Source organism: Canis lupus, chromosome 2 (genome assembly GCF_003254725.2).
Source record: "Canis lupus dingo isolate Sandy chromosome 2, ASM325472v2, whole genome shotgun sequence".
Classification (NCBI taxonomy): Eukaryota; Metazoa; Chordata; class Mammalia; order Carnivora; family Canidae; genus Canis; species Canis lupus.
In genome coordinates this window covers 65,902,631-65,916,598 of record NC_064244.1, presented here as the reverse complement: position 1 = coordinate 65,916,598, position 13,968 = coordinate 65,902,631, and the positions used below count along the sequence as shown (strand labels likewise).

Below are 13,968 nucleotides of genomic sequence, written 5' to 3'. Positions count from 1 at the left end.
TGGTTTCTTATAGCCAACATATATAGTTAGGTCATGTTTTTTTGATCCAACCTTGAAATTTCTGTCTTTTAATTGGTGCATTTAAGCCATTGACATTTAAAGTGATTCTTGGGGAAAAAAAATAAAGTGATTCTTGATATAGTTGGATTACTCTCTACCATAGTTGTTACTGTTTTCTATTTGTTGCCCTGTTGTTTATTTTTGTATTCCAGTCTTTTTTTGCCTTTTGTGGTTTTAATTGAGACTTTATGATTCTGTTTTCTCTCCTTTCTTAGCATATCAGTTATACCTCTTTTTATTTTTTTAACTTATTACCCTGGAGTTTGCAATATACATTTACAGTTAATCCATGTCCACTTTCAAATAACACTGTACTACTTTGTGTGCGGTGTTTTATAATAACAACCCTAATTCCTTCCTCTCAGCTCTTGTATCTTTGCTGTCATTAAAGTAAAGCACTACTCATTTTTTACTCATCTTCACTTATGTATAAACGTACACATAGATATAAATGTACATAATCAATTACATTGTTGCTGTTTATTATTTTGGACAAACTATTATTTGTTAGATCCATTAAGAGTAATAAAAATAAAAATTTTTAATTCACCTTCATTTATTTATTTACTTATTTTTAAAGATCTATTCATTCATGAGAGAGAGACCAAGACACAGGCACAGGGAGAAGTAGGCTCCCCATAGGGAGCTCAATGAGGGACTTGGTCCGGGACCCTGGGATCATGCCCTGAGCAAAAGGCAGAGGCTCAACTGCTGAGCCACCCAGACATCCCCACCTTCACTTATTTAGATCTGAGTTTGTCATATTATTTTCCTTCTCTCTAAAGAACTTTGAACATTTCTTTCAAGACAGGCCTACTTGCAACAAATTCCTCAACTTGTTTACCGGAAAACATTTTTATTTCTCATTCATTCTTGAAGGATAATTTCCCAGGGTACAGGATTCTAGGTTGATAGTTTTATTTTTGTCTCAACACTGATTTCAGTATTTCATTCTCTTCTCACTTGGATGTTTCTGAGAAGAAGTTGAATATAATTCTTAGCCTTGTTGTGCTGTAGGTAAGGTGATTGTTTACTCTGACTTTTTTCTGGATGGTTTCTTTATCTTTGATATTTTATTATTTGAAAAGGATGTGCTGGGGTATAGTTTTTTCAGGCATTTATCCTACTTAGTTTTCTCTGAGCTTCCTGTATGTGTGGTTTGGTATCTGACTTAATTTGAGGGAATTCTCAGTTGTTATTGTTTGAAATATTTCTTTTGTTCCTTTTTTGTCTTTCTTCTCATTCTGATATGCCTATTATATGCCTATTTAATATTACATTGAATATTCTGTTCTGTGTTTCTTCATCTTTGTTTCTTTGCTTTTCAGTTTTCAAGGATTCTGTATATATAGCCTCTACCTGAGATTCTTTCCTCAGTTGTGTTGAGTCTCTGATAAGTCCATCAAAGTCATTTTACATTTCTATTTATAGTATTTTTTTATATTAGCATTTTTGAGGAGTTTGTTCTTAGGATTTCCATCTCTCTGGTTACATTGCTTACTACTACTTGATTCAACAGATTCCATATCATATTAGTCATAGTTCTTTTAAATCTAGTCTGGTAGTTCCAACATCCCCGTTACGTGTAGGGCCGATGTTTACTGTGTCTCTTTAAATTGTGTGAGGTTTTTTTCTTTTTGATATGACCTGTAATTCTTTCTTGATAGCTGGACATGATGTACTATTAAAGGAATGGTTATAAATAGGCCTTCAGTAATGTGGTGAGATACGAGGGGAAGGAAGCAAGACATTCTGTAATCCTATGGTTAGGTCTAGTCTTTTAGTTAGCCTATGCCTCTGGACTGTGAACTTCACAAGTATATCTCATTTTTTTTTCTTCTCCCCTTAGGCAAGATAAGATAGTTCTAGTAGGCTGGAGTTGAGTATTTCTCATCCTCATGTGAAAAGCTAGAGCTGGCTGAAATTAGGTATTTCCCTTCCCCAGGTCAGTTAGGGTCTAATACCCCAGTAGGTCAAGATCTGGTTAACTGTTTCCCACAGTTAACCAGAGGTGGGAGGCCATAACAGAGGTGAGGCCTTGTTATAAAAAAACAAAGTGTTTCAATGTAGAGACTTCCCCCACAATCTGAAAGTGGAGTGTTCCTATGAGACCTTTTATTATCCCCACTTTCTGGAAGTTTGAATTACATCACTTTGCCTTTACAAAAAACCTGCATTAGTACAGTAACAGCTTTTTTTTTTTTTTTTTTTTTAATGAAAATCCTCTTTGGATTTCTTTCAGGTAGTGAAATCAGGTAGTAATGTAGGTCTTCTGTGAAAGTGAACTAGCATAACATGAACTCTAGAAAGCACGGATACTTTTTATTTCAAAATGGTTTCTTTTCTACTTCCCCTGCTGAAAGCCATGGGGGATTTTCCTAAGACATTTTCTATGGGAACCTGGTGGAGTTTTTGCCAATAAATCTCAATATTGTGGGGAGCTCCTTATGACTAGGTCCTCCTAGAGATGTTAACTCTCAGAGTTTTAACTCAATTTTTAATGGAGCCTCTAGCAGTTCAATCACAGTTCAGGTTTTACCACCCCAGCACTGGTTCCCAAGGTAACTTCCGCTCATGAGTCTCTGTTCCAGGAAGCCATTGGCCTGTATTCACCTGTGGGTCTCTCTAGTCTTAGGGGAGCAGTATGCTCTGTGTTCCCCCCACCACCACTTATGAATACAAGAAAAGTTGTTAATTTTTCAGTCTGTTTAGCTTTTTATTTGTTAGGATGGAATGGAATGGCAATTTCCAGGGTCCTTATTTGTGAAACTAGAATGTAAATGGTATTTTAGGTTTCCTCACAGGGCCTGTTAGCCAAAAATGCCTTTCCACCCACCTTTTATTATACCATTTAGGCATTCTGAGCAGACTGCCTTACTTGGGCCTAACACTGTCCTCAAATCCTCCTAAGAGGAGGAAAAAACAGGAATATGGATCATATACTTAAGAAGTTTGTTATGAAAGGAAGGAGGACTTAGAAGTTTTCAAATCTTTAAACTTGAAGACTTGACAATGTATAAAGTATTTTCTGTATGTATTATAGAATCCTAAATAACTCTAAAGACAATAGAAAAGCTGAGGATCCTGGATTTTGTGAAGATGGACCAGGATTTTTCTACAGGCACATTTCCTTAGGGTATATAGGCAAGTTAGCAAGAAATTGACAAAGCTGAGGAGACCCTCACTAATATTCAAAGTAAAAAGAAAGTTTACTGTAGTTATATGATGGTTCACTCTTGGGTAGGGAAGTTATGGGTTATTTGTTATTTGCTTTCTATATTTACTTTTGAGAGTTTAAATTTCATCAGTTGTCTGAAATATATATAAGGAAACTGTGACTCTTGGGCTGTTGGTTGGAATTCATCTCTTATCATAAGCTTTGAGTTTGTAAGAATTGATATCGATAACTGTAGGAAAGACCAGAAGGACATTAGATTCCAGGATTAATAGACTTAAGACTCCAGGTTAATCTAATGAGTGAGTTAATGGGCTGACTCATTTCAGAACTGATAAATATCTCTTTATCTCCAAGGTTTTAGACTTATTTAACATTTCATATGAATACTTCAGATAAATATTATCTAGTATAAAACAATATATTTTTCTTAATTCTCAGGATACCCAGTTTCCATGAACAGTAATAGATACGTCGCTAAAAAATTATAGTTGGAGCATTGACAGGAATTAAATTTTATTTTTGTATTGTATGTTAGGTTCTCACTTTAGGCTTTATATTAGAAAACCCAGGTATGACAGTATTCATAGTAATATAATAATCATAGGAATTTGAACATGTTAAGAAAGTGTTGGTAGCAAGTGTGTAATTGGAATTCAAATGATAATCTAATTGCTCTTATCAGTATCTAAAGATCCTGTTATTCTGCATGTCCTTATGTTCTTTTCTTTTAGGTCTCTTTTATTCAGAACCTTGTATTTTGTGTAGAAAGAGTTTACCGTGTACCCGATTTTGGTGTCTGGGAAAGAGGAAGCAAATATAATAATGGCAGCACAGAGCTACATTCAAGGTAATTGGCTGATTTCTGAGTGGTTTTTTTTTTTTTTTTAATTTTTAAAATTTAAATGTGTGGAATTTGTATTAGGTTGCAACTGTGATTTCTATGTTAGTTTTCATCCCCTTTTTCCTATGTATGATGCAGATGAAATTTGCCTAAAATTAAAGCAAGAGGCTACTCTCAGTGCCCCAAAACAGATGGAAGAAAAAAACAGGGTATCTTTCCCAACTTCCCGTGGTATCAGTACATGTATATAAGCCTCCAGTCCAAGGCTTGGCCTTCCTGCTCAACCAACTGTTTCTCTTTCTCCTTTTTGAAATGACATCATTTGGAAGATCAAATACATTAAAATTGCCTGACACTAAATGTATGTACATTGCACATAAAATTTCTTTCCATGTTGTAGAGCTGACTTTTTTATCCTAACCAGGTATTCACACTCTTCATATAAAACCTAACTTATTGTTTCCTGTAGGAAGTGTGATAAACATCTTGCATTCTGGTTTAGTGGGGTTGCTAAAGAAAAATAAGCTGATGACTGATGTTAGTGGTGTATGGATTTCCTTTACTCCTTAAGGTTAGGGAAATAACTTTAGTGACTGACTGCACCTTTCAAATATCCAAATTTTATGCCTGGGAGGTTATTTTTTAACTGAAAAGTATAGTTCAATTACACCTAAATAAAATACCTCAGAATAAACTTAACCAAGGAAACGAAAAGACCTATATTCCAAAAACTATAAAACAGTGATGAAAGAAATTGAAAATGATGCAAACAAATGGAAAGATGTCCATGATCATGGATTGGAAGAACCAATATTGTTATACTGTTCCTACTACCCAAAACAATCTGCAGATTTAATTCAATTTCTATCAAAATTCCAATGACATTTTTCACAGAACTAGAACATTAATCCTAAAATTCGTATGGAACTACAGAAGACCCCAAATAGCCAAAACAATCTTAAGAAAGATGAACAAAGCTAGTGGTATCACAATTGCATATTTCAAGATATACTATAAAGCTATAGTAATCAGAACAGTATATGGTACTGGCACAAAAATAGAGCTCAATAGAACAGAATAGAGAGCCTAGAAATAAACCCACACTTATGTGATCAATTAACCTGCAACAAAGGAGGCAAAAACATACTAATGGAAAAAAGACAGTCTCTTTAACAAATGGTGTTGGGAAAACTGGACAACAACATGCAAAAGAATGAAATTGGACCAATTTCTTATACTGTACACAAAAATAAACTCAAAATGGATTAAAGACCTGAATATGAGGCACCTGGCAGTAGCATATGCCTTTGGCTCAGATCATGATCCAGGGGTCCTGGAATCGAGTCCCGTATCAAGCCCCGTATCAAGCTCCCCGTGGGGAGCCTGCTTCTCCCTCTGCCTGTGTCTCTGCCTCTCTCTGTGTCTCTCAGGAATCAATAAATAAAATCTTAAAAAAAAAACAAAATCTAAAAAAAAAAAGACCTTAATGTGAGTCTTGAAACCATAAAATTCCTAGAAGATAACCCAGACAGTATTTTTTTTTTTAAAGATTTTATTTATTTTTTCATGAGAGACACAGAGAGGCAGAGACAGGCAGAGGGAGAAGCACAGTGAAGGAAACCACCAACAGAAAGGCAACCTATAGAATGGGAGAAGATATTGCAAATGGCCTATCTGATGAGGGGTTTATATCCAAAATATATAAATAATTTATACAGTTCAACATCAAGAAAACAAAGAATGTGATTAAAAAATGGGCAGAGGACTAGAAAGGACATTTTCCAAAGAAGACCTGTAGAGGCCAATAGGAACATGAAAAGATGGTCAACATTACTCACTATCAGGGAAATGCAAATTAAAACCACAATGAGATATCATTCTACACCTATCAGAATGGCTAAAATCAAAAACACAAATAAGTGATGAGGATGTGAAAAGAAATAACCATCATGTGCTGTTGGTGGGAATGCAAACTGAGCCCTATAGTGAGCCATTATAGAGAATAGATAAAGGTTCCTCCAGAAATTACCCAATGGGTATTTCCACTATTGGATATTTCCCAAAGAAAATGAAAACACTAATTTGAAAAGATATGTACACCCCTGTGTTTATTGCTGCATTGTACACAACAGCTAAACTATGGAAGCAACTCAAGTGTCCCATCAATAGATGAATGAATAAAGCAGATATAGTGTGTGTATATTTTATATATATATGTATTTCATTACGTATATTATATATGTATGTATTTCATTATGTATATTATATATGTATGTATTCCATTACATATATATTATATATATGTATACACATGGAATATATATAATGGAATAATATATATTATATATACACACATATATAATGGAATAATACTCAGCCATAAAACAGAATGAGATCTTGCCATAACAACATGAATGGAGCTAGAAGGTATAATGCTAAGTGAAATAAGTCAGGCAGGGAAAGACAAATGCCATATGAGGAATTTACCAAACAAAATAAATATAAAAAGAGAAAAAGAAAACAACAAACAACCTAAACTCGTAAATACAGAGAACAAACTGGTGGTTGCCAGAGGAAAGGTGGTTGGGGGATGGATCAAATAAAGGGGATTAAAAGTTCACATATCTTTTATTTTTTTTTATTTTTAATTTTTGTTTTGAGTAGGCTCCCTACCCAACATGGGACTTAAATTAATGCCCCTGAGTGTAGGAGTTGCATGCTCGACTAACTGAGCCAGCCATGTGTCCCAAGAGTATACATATCTTTTTTATTTTATTTTTTTAGAGAAGGAGAGGGGAGGGGAGGAGGAAAAGAGAGAGAGAATATTAAGCAGACTTGATGTCCAGCATGGAGCCTGATGCAAGGCTGGATTTCACAACCCTGGGATCATGACTTGAGCCACAATCAAGAGTCGGATCTCTAACTGACTGAGCCACCCAGGTGCCCCAAGAGTATCTTGATGAGTACTGAGTAATATATAAATTGTTGAGTCATTGTATTGTACACCTGAAACTAATATTACACCGTATGTGTAATATACTTAATATTACATAGTACAATATTATGTGTACATAATACACTGTATGTTAATTATACTTGAATTAAAAATGAAAAGTATAGCTCAGTTAACTAGTCTAGACATTTTCAAACTAAAAGATTTAAGATTTAAAGGGTATCATCTATAGGTCAACTTAGATCATTGGGACTTAAATGAACTAGAGAAACAGTTTAGGAAATACTGGTTAAGAGGATATACTTTTTTGAATAGAAGGACTAAACATACACAAAAAATCAAGCCAATATAAGATACTCAGTAAGCTGAAAACTGGCCCTAGATCACTAGCTATATAATATCCCCATGCCTCAGTTTCCTCATCTACAAAATGAAGACAATAATCGTTTCTACTTTATAAAGTTGTTGTAATGATAGAGCTAATATATACAAATCATTTGAATACCTGGGCAGAAGTAAGCACTAGAATCCAAGTGTACTCACACATTTCAGAATATGTTAACAATCATTGAAACAAAGAGGATTTTTCTCTTAACTCTGGGAAACTAATTTATGCACATTTTCCCATAAGTTTTATGATTTATATGAGACATTTTGAAATATAGAGTGGAATAGTAGCAATCAGGGAAGAAGTCCTTGAAGTAGTGAAATGATTTGTAGGTAAGTTCAATTCAGGCATTAAATTCTGACAATACTAAAAATAGGAAAATAAATAGGAAGTTATTTTTCAGCCATCATTCAAATTGAGTTCTTAACACTCCAGATTATCAGTCAAATTATAAGAAAGTAAGTGGATCTAATTAGAAAAGGTGATTTTTGAAAATGTACTTTTTCTGTATTTATGATTTATCAGCCCCTTCTCTGATTGTAATAACCATTTAGTATATTCCATTGTGAACCACTGACATTTTCATTATAAAATATTTGGAGTAGGGGTTTTTCTCTTTACAAAAACTGTAGTCAACTCAGGAAGAACCTTGGGTAAAAGTTTCCATTAACCCTAGAAAGGGTTTAGAGGGTCTAGAGGGTATTAGAATGTCCCCAGTGAACAAACACAGAGGCTCCAACATGTTTTTCATGTACCTAAGGTGTCATTCTTTACATTGAATCATTAAATATTTTCTTTCAGAACTCAGAAGATCATTATGTGGTGTTCTTTGCTATTTTTACATGGAAAATCAATCTTAATTTGTGGTGGTCAGTTTTATTCAAATGGTTAGGAAATGAAGTTTGCCATTTAAATTTGGATGATGGGTTTTACACATTTAATATTGATTTCCTAATTTTCTTTTTTTTTTTTGTTTTTTGTTTTTTGTTTTGATTTCCTAATTTTCTATGGTGTATCACTTTACAGTTTCTCTAAAGAACTTTAAGCTTTTTTTCCCCCAAACATTTCTGAACTCAGATCTCCACAAGCATGTTTTGGATGTATCATGTCTGGTGTCAAAAGGGTCTGTTTTGAAACTACAGGAGAACTGAGCCTCATGGTACTCATGGACTCAGTGATGACAACACTGAGGCTGGTAGGAGGCTGGTAGCCTAGCCTGTATGTACGCGTGGGCAGTAGGATGTAGGCCTGCCACTAACCAGGGACTCTCTATCCCAGAACTATCTGTTCCTAGTTGGATGTGATCTTTACTACTTAATACATTATCCTTGTTCTATCCTTAAACAGTTCTCATAATTTCAGACATAGACATACTGAAATAGTATATGATAAGTCCTCCTGTGAGTACGCATTTGTTCTTTGTCTTCTAATTTTATTTTTCCCCTCTCTTCAGCTCTGGGCTATACAGCTTTCTTAGCAGGGGTCAGAAAAAGAGCATAGTCTAACAAGTTCGTTGGTGCTTACTAGGCCTTGGCCAAAGTGGCTAGCTTGATAAATATTTCTTCCTTTCCTTACCACACTGCACACATCCCTTCTAAGCTATACCTTGATCAAAGAAGGCTACCACCTCTGGACCCCCAGTACACATGCATGTAGTATTCTGAGGTCAGAGACTCCCTCTTCAGCACCCAAGCTCAGCTGTTCTTTAATAATTGCAATTCGTGGCTCTGTACAGTTACAGAATATTTTTTATTTAGGCCACATGGGGAACATATTACTGCCTTTTATACAGGAAAAAGTTAAAGTTTAGAAGTTTTTGTGATTCTCCCCTGCCACACACACACACACACCTTAAATAATACAAATCGCTAAATGGTAGAGCTAGAACTGGATTCCAGGTGGTTGGCCTCCAAATGGAAAGTTGTTTCAACTGTTTCATGCTGTAATTTAAGTCTTAAAAAGTTTCCTAAAGTTTGAAATAACAGCAGGATGTACAATTACAATCTTGGTGAAATTTTGGTAAGTTTTTAAGGATATCTTTAAGTAATCGCTAAAGTTTGATTCAGCTTAATGCTTCGGTCAGTCCCTTTCCCATCTGCCCTTTTCAGCCCCAGGTTTGCTGGTATCTCTTGCAATTCAAATTCTTTAATTATTTAGTATTTCTTAGATAAACTCCAAAAGTTTTTTGTAAAAAGTGATCTCATTACATTTATCTGAACCCCATTCTAGCAGCAGCCTCACCTTTTTCAGGGCTTTAGTAAAAGGGTCTATTGCTCTAAGCTTACAGTGATTCTCTTAAAGTGTTTCCTAACCATTCCTAGTTCTCCTGTTTTTTTTCTGTTACCCTATTTTCCACAAGCAACATGCTTTCAGTTTCTGCTAGGGTGTTTAGAACTATATTAGATAGTTCTCTTTTCTCCTGTCAGTCTCTAAGTCTTTTAGTAAGTTCCTATATATTTAAAAATCCTATTATTTGATTTAATTGCATTTTACTGCATATATAATTTGGTACATATTTATTGTAGCACTAATGCTTAACTCCCAGAGTTAGATATCCAAGTAGTCTTCTCAGCCTCTCTAAGTTTAATTTAGGTATTTTAATCTTAATATATTAATATATTTCTTCTCATGAATAGATAAATAAAATCTTTAAAATACATATATATATATTTCCTCCTCTTCATTTATGTAGGGCTATTCCTACTCCTCGGGGCTTCATTTAATCTCTTTAAACCAAAGCTCTTTATTTTGGAGAAGAGAGGTGTCTTATAAGATATGATTGAATCTCAAACCTAACCTTGAATTGTTTTGGTTATTGGGAATCAAAAAGGAAAAATTATTATGTAATAACTTAGTAATATAGATACATGCCCAAATGGAAAGATAAGTTTTTGAAACATTGACTCCTAAATAGAACTTTACACTTAACAGCATAATTTTTTTTAACTTTGTTAAGTCTTATATTTGCAATATAAAAAAGATCATAGAAGCAAAAAATTTAAACCTTTTTCAAGATTTTTTTAATGGTTTTATGTTCTATTCTCTTGGCTTTTCCAATAAGGAAAGCTATCACACAAATATAAGACAAGTAACCACCAAAACGCCACTTTACTCAGTTTAAGATGCTTTTAGTGTCCTTTTTTTTTTTTTTTTTCATATAGTTCTTGTTGTTTAAAGTAACTACTTAGCCTTTTTAAATCATTTTTGATGGACTGGTCATTAGGTTATGATAGAAGCAACTATCCATCCATTGTCCTTCATTATATGAATTTTTATCACTAAATAATTCATGAACATCCATTACAACCATAGTAAAATCCTTTTCTTTCAGGAAGTATGTCATTGGGTAACTCAGTGAGTTAGAGCATAGTGTTAATGAGTAGGAGATTGTGAATTTAGTTCCTGTGCTTGCCAGTTCCTTTTTGGATTCCATGGTGTATTATAAATCACTTAGTCCCAACCCATCCTTTTTTCTAGTAAAGCTTGATTTATGTAACAAATCATGTTTCTACAAGTTATATCTCAAGAAATGTTGCTTTTAGCTCTTTTAAATGAATGTTGAGATAACACCTTCAAGAATCATATTGGTGTATGTTCTATTGATAATAGTCCCCTAATATTAATATATTCATTAGCTAATCATAGAACAATTTAATTTTCTGAGAGTATTTTGTGCCAGTAAAATGTTTTTAATTCTTACAATATAATGTATTCTATTTGCCAATAAAATGTAGATCACAATAGGGATAAGTTTGAGTTTCTAAATAGCTTGCTGTTGCCAGAGATTCAAATAACCAGTGGATAATAAAGTAGCATATTTGTGAATTTCAGTTAGGTCCAATTATTTAACCAGTTGCATTGGGAAAGCAGGTTAAAATGCAAAGAATTCAATATTTGCTGTATTTCAGGTACAATGTTTGATTTTTTTTGTAATGGTTTATTAAGACAATTTCCAAATTCATCTCTTAACTGTCTTTATGTACCATTGTTAAAGACAGAACCTTGGACTGGCTACATTATGTATTTACCTGAGTACAGACTTTCTTAAGTATTTGCCTTTTGAATAAGTTATTTTCTCTCATTTCTCAAAATACCGTTAAAAGTTGTAATAACACATAAAGACCATGCTGTGAGGGGAAGTTTTCTGGCATTACTAAGGTTAGATGCATGTAAGTTCTGTGCATTAAACCACCACATATTCCTCACTTGGATTTTATTCCTTTGGGTCTCAGGCCTAGTCACTTCTCTAAAATGGCTTTGGTTGTGAAAAGAGATCACTGTCCTTGTCTTGAGTATACTAGCAGTGCCATGTGAAATGTTTAACTTGTAGAAGCATCAATTACTTACTTCACTGGCAGTGAAATGCTAGACTGCAGATTTGAGTTAGTAGGACAGTATGTAAAACCAGATTATTGGCTCGATTGTTCTTGAAAACCAGGGTAGAATGGTCACCATAGATTCTAGTGAAGACATACAAAAATGTAAAGATATCTTGTGTTCAATGTGATCTATATAAAAAATCCAGCTGTCTTTTTGCAGAAATTGACAAGCTAATCCTAAAATTCATATAAAAATGCAAGGGATTCAGAATAGCTAAAACAGCCTTGAGAAAGAACAAAGTTCTTTCATACTTTCCAGTTTTCAAAATTTACTACAGTACTATACATATTATATGTACAGTAGTATGCTATAAGAATTAGTATGATATTGATTTAAGAACATATATAGAGATCAGTAGACTAGAATTGACAATCCAGAATTAAATCTTTACATCTATGGTAGTTGATTTTGATGAAGGTGCAAAGACAACTCAATAGAGAAAGGATAGTCTTTTCAACAAATGATGCTGGGGCAACTAGGTATCTACATGTAAGAGAATGAATTTAGATCTCTACTTCATACTGTATATACAAAAATAATTAGAAATGAATCAAAGACCTGTATGTAAGAGCTAAAACTATAAAACTCTTAGAAGAAAACATAATTGTAAATCATTGTGACCTTGGATTAGAGAAGATTACACTTTAGATCACACTAAAGCACAAACAGCAAAAAGGTTCTCTACAGGTTTTTGTATGAACACAAGTTTTCATTTATCTGGATGAATGCCCAGTAGTAGATGGTAGATAGTTGCATGTTTAGATTTCAAAGAAATGGCAAGACTTTGCCAGAAACCTATATCATTTACTTTCCTACCAGCAATGTGTGAACGATAGTTTCTCTGCATCTTTGCCAGCATTTGGTGTTACTGTCATTTTTTATTTTAGTTACTCTGATTGGTTTATAGTATCTCATTATGGTTTTATTTTTTTTTTTAATTTTTTATTTTTATTTATGATAGTCACAGAGAGAGAGAGAGAGAGAGAGGCAGAGACACAGGCAGAGGGAGAAGCAGGCTCCATGCACTGGGAGCCCGATGTGGGATTTGATCCCGGGTCTCCAGGATCGCGCCCTGGGCCAAAGGCAGGCGCCAAACCGCTGCACCACCCAGGGATCCCCTCATTATGGTTTTAATTTGCATTTCCTTGTGGATAAAGTTGTTGGATTTTTTCATGTGCTTATTTGCTATTTGTAGATTCTCTTCGGTGAAATCTCTCTTCATGTTTTTTGCTCATTTTTGTTTTTATCATCGATTTGATAGTTTTTAAGATTTTATTTATTTATTCCTGAGAGACACAGAGAGAGAGGCAGTGACACAGACAGAGGAGAAGCAGGCTTCTCGCAGGGATCCGGATGTGGGACTCAATCCTGGGACTCCAGGATCATCACGCCCTGAGCCAAAGGCAGATAGATGCCCAACCGCTGAGCCACCCAGGTGTCCCTCTTGATAGTTTTTAATGTAATTCTAGATACTAGTCCTTTGTCACATATGTGTTTTGCAAATATATTTCCGAGTGTATAGCTTGTCTTTATATTCTCTTAACAGAGTCTTTCACAGAGTAAAAAATTTTAATTTTAATGGAATTCAATTTATCAATTTTTCCTTTTATGGATTGTACCTTTGGTATAAAGTCTTATAAACTCTTTGCCTAACCCTTGATCTTTAAGAATTTCTTCAACAACTTGTTTTCTAAAAGTTGTACAATTTTATGTCTTATATATAGGTTTATGATCCATTCTGAGTTTTGTGTAAGGTTTGATGAGACTAATGTTGAGATTATTTTCCTTTTTTTCTTTTTTACCTAAGAATGTCCAATTGTTCCAGAATTATTTGCATTTGTTTAAAAGACTATAATTCCATGGGATACCTGGGTGGCTCAGCAGTTGAATGCCTGCCTTTGGCTCAGGGTGTGATCCCAGAGTCCCGGGATCGAGTCCCACATGAGGCTCCCTGCATGGAGTCTGCTGCTCCTCTGCCTATGTCTCTGCCTCTCTCTGTGTGTGTCTCTCATGAATAAATAAATAAAATCTTTAAAAAAAAAGACTATCATTCCTCCATTTAAATGCCTTTGTGCTCTTATTAAAAATAGTGGGCATATTTGTATCAGTCTGTTTCTGGGTTCTGTGTGTCTATCCCGGCAACGATATCACAGACATAATAAGATCAT

The 13,968-nt window shown here is 34.3% G+C and overlaps 1 protein-coding gene across 5 annotated transcripts in view; it reads left to right on the top strand.

The window, feature by feature from the left end:
- Positions 1 to 13,968, top strand: part of PHKB (phosphorylase kinase regulatory subunit beta) — a 215,074-nt gene that overhangs the window by 86,229 nt on the left and 114,877 nt on the right. For all 5 annotated transcript variants that reach the window (XM_025448119.3, XM_025448120.3, XM_035713913.2 and 2 more), the window contains one exon: positions 3,970 to 4,085. In XM_025448119.3, coding sequence (XP_025303904.1) covers positions 3,970 to 4,085 — 116 coding nt within the window. The remainder of the gene's footprint in view (positions 1 to 3,969; positions 4,086 to 13,968) is intronic.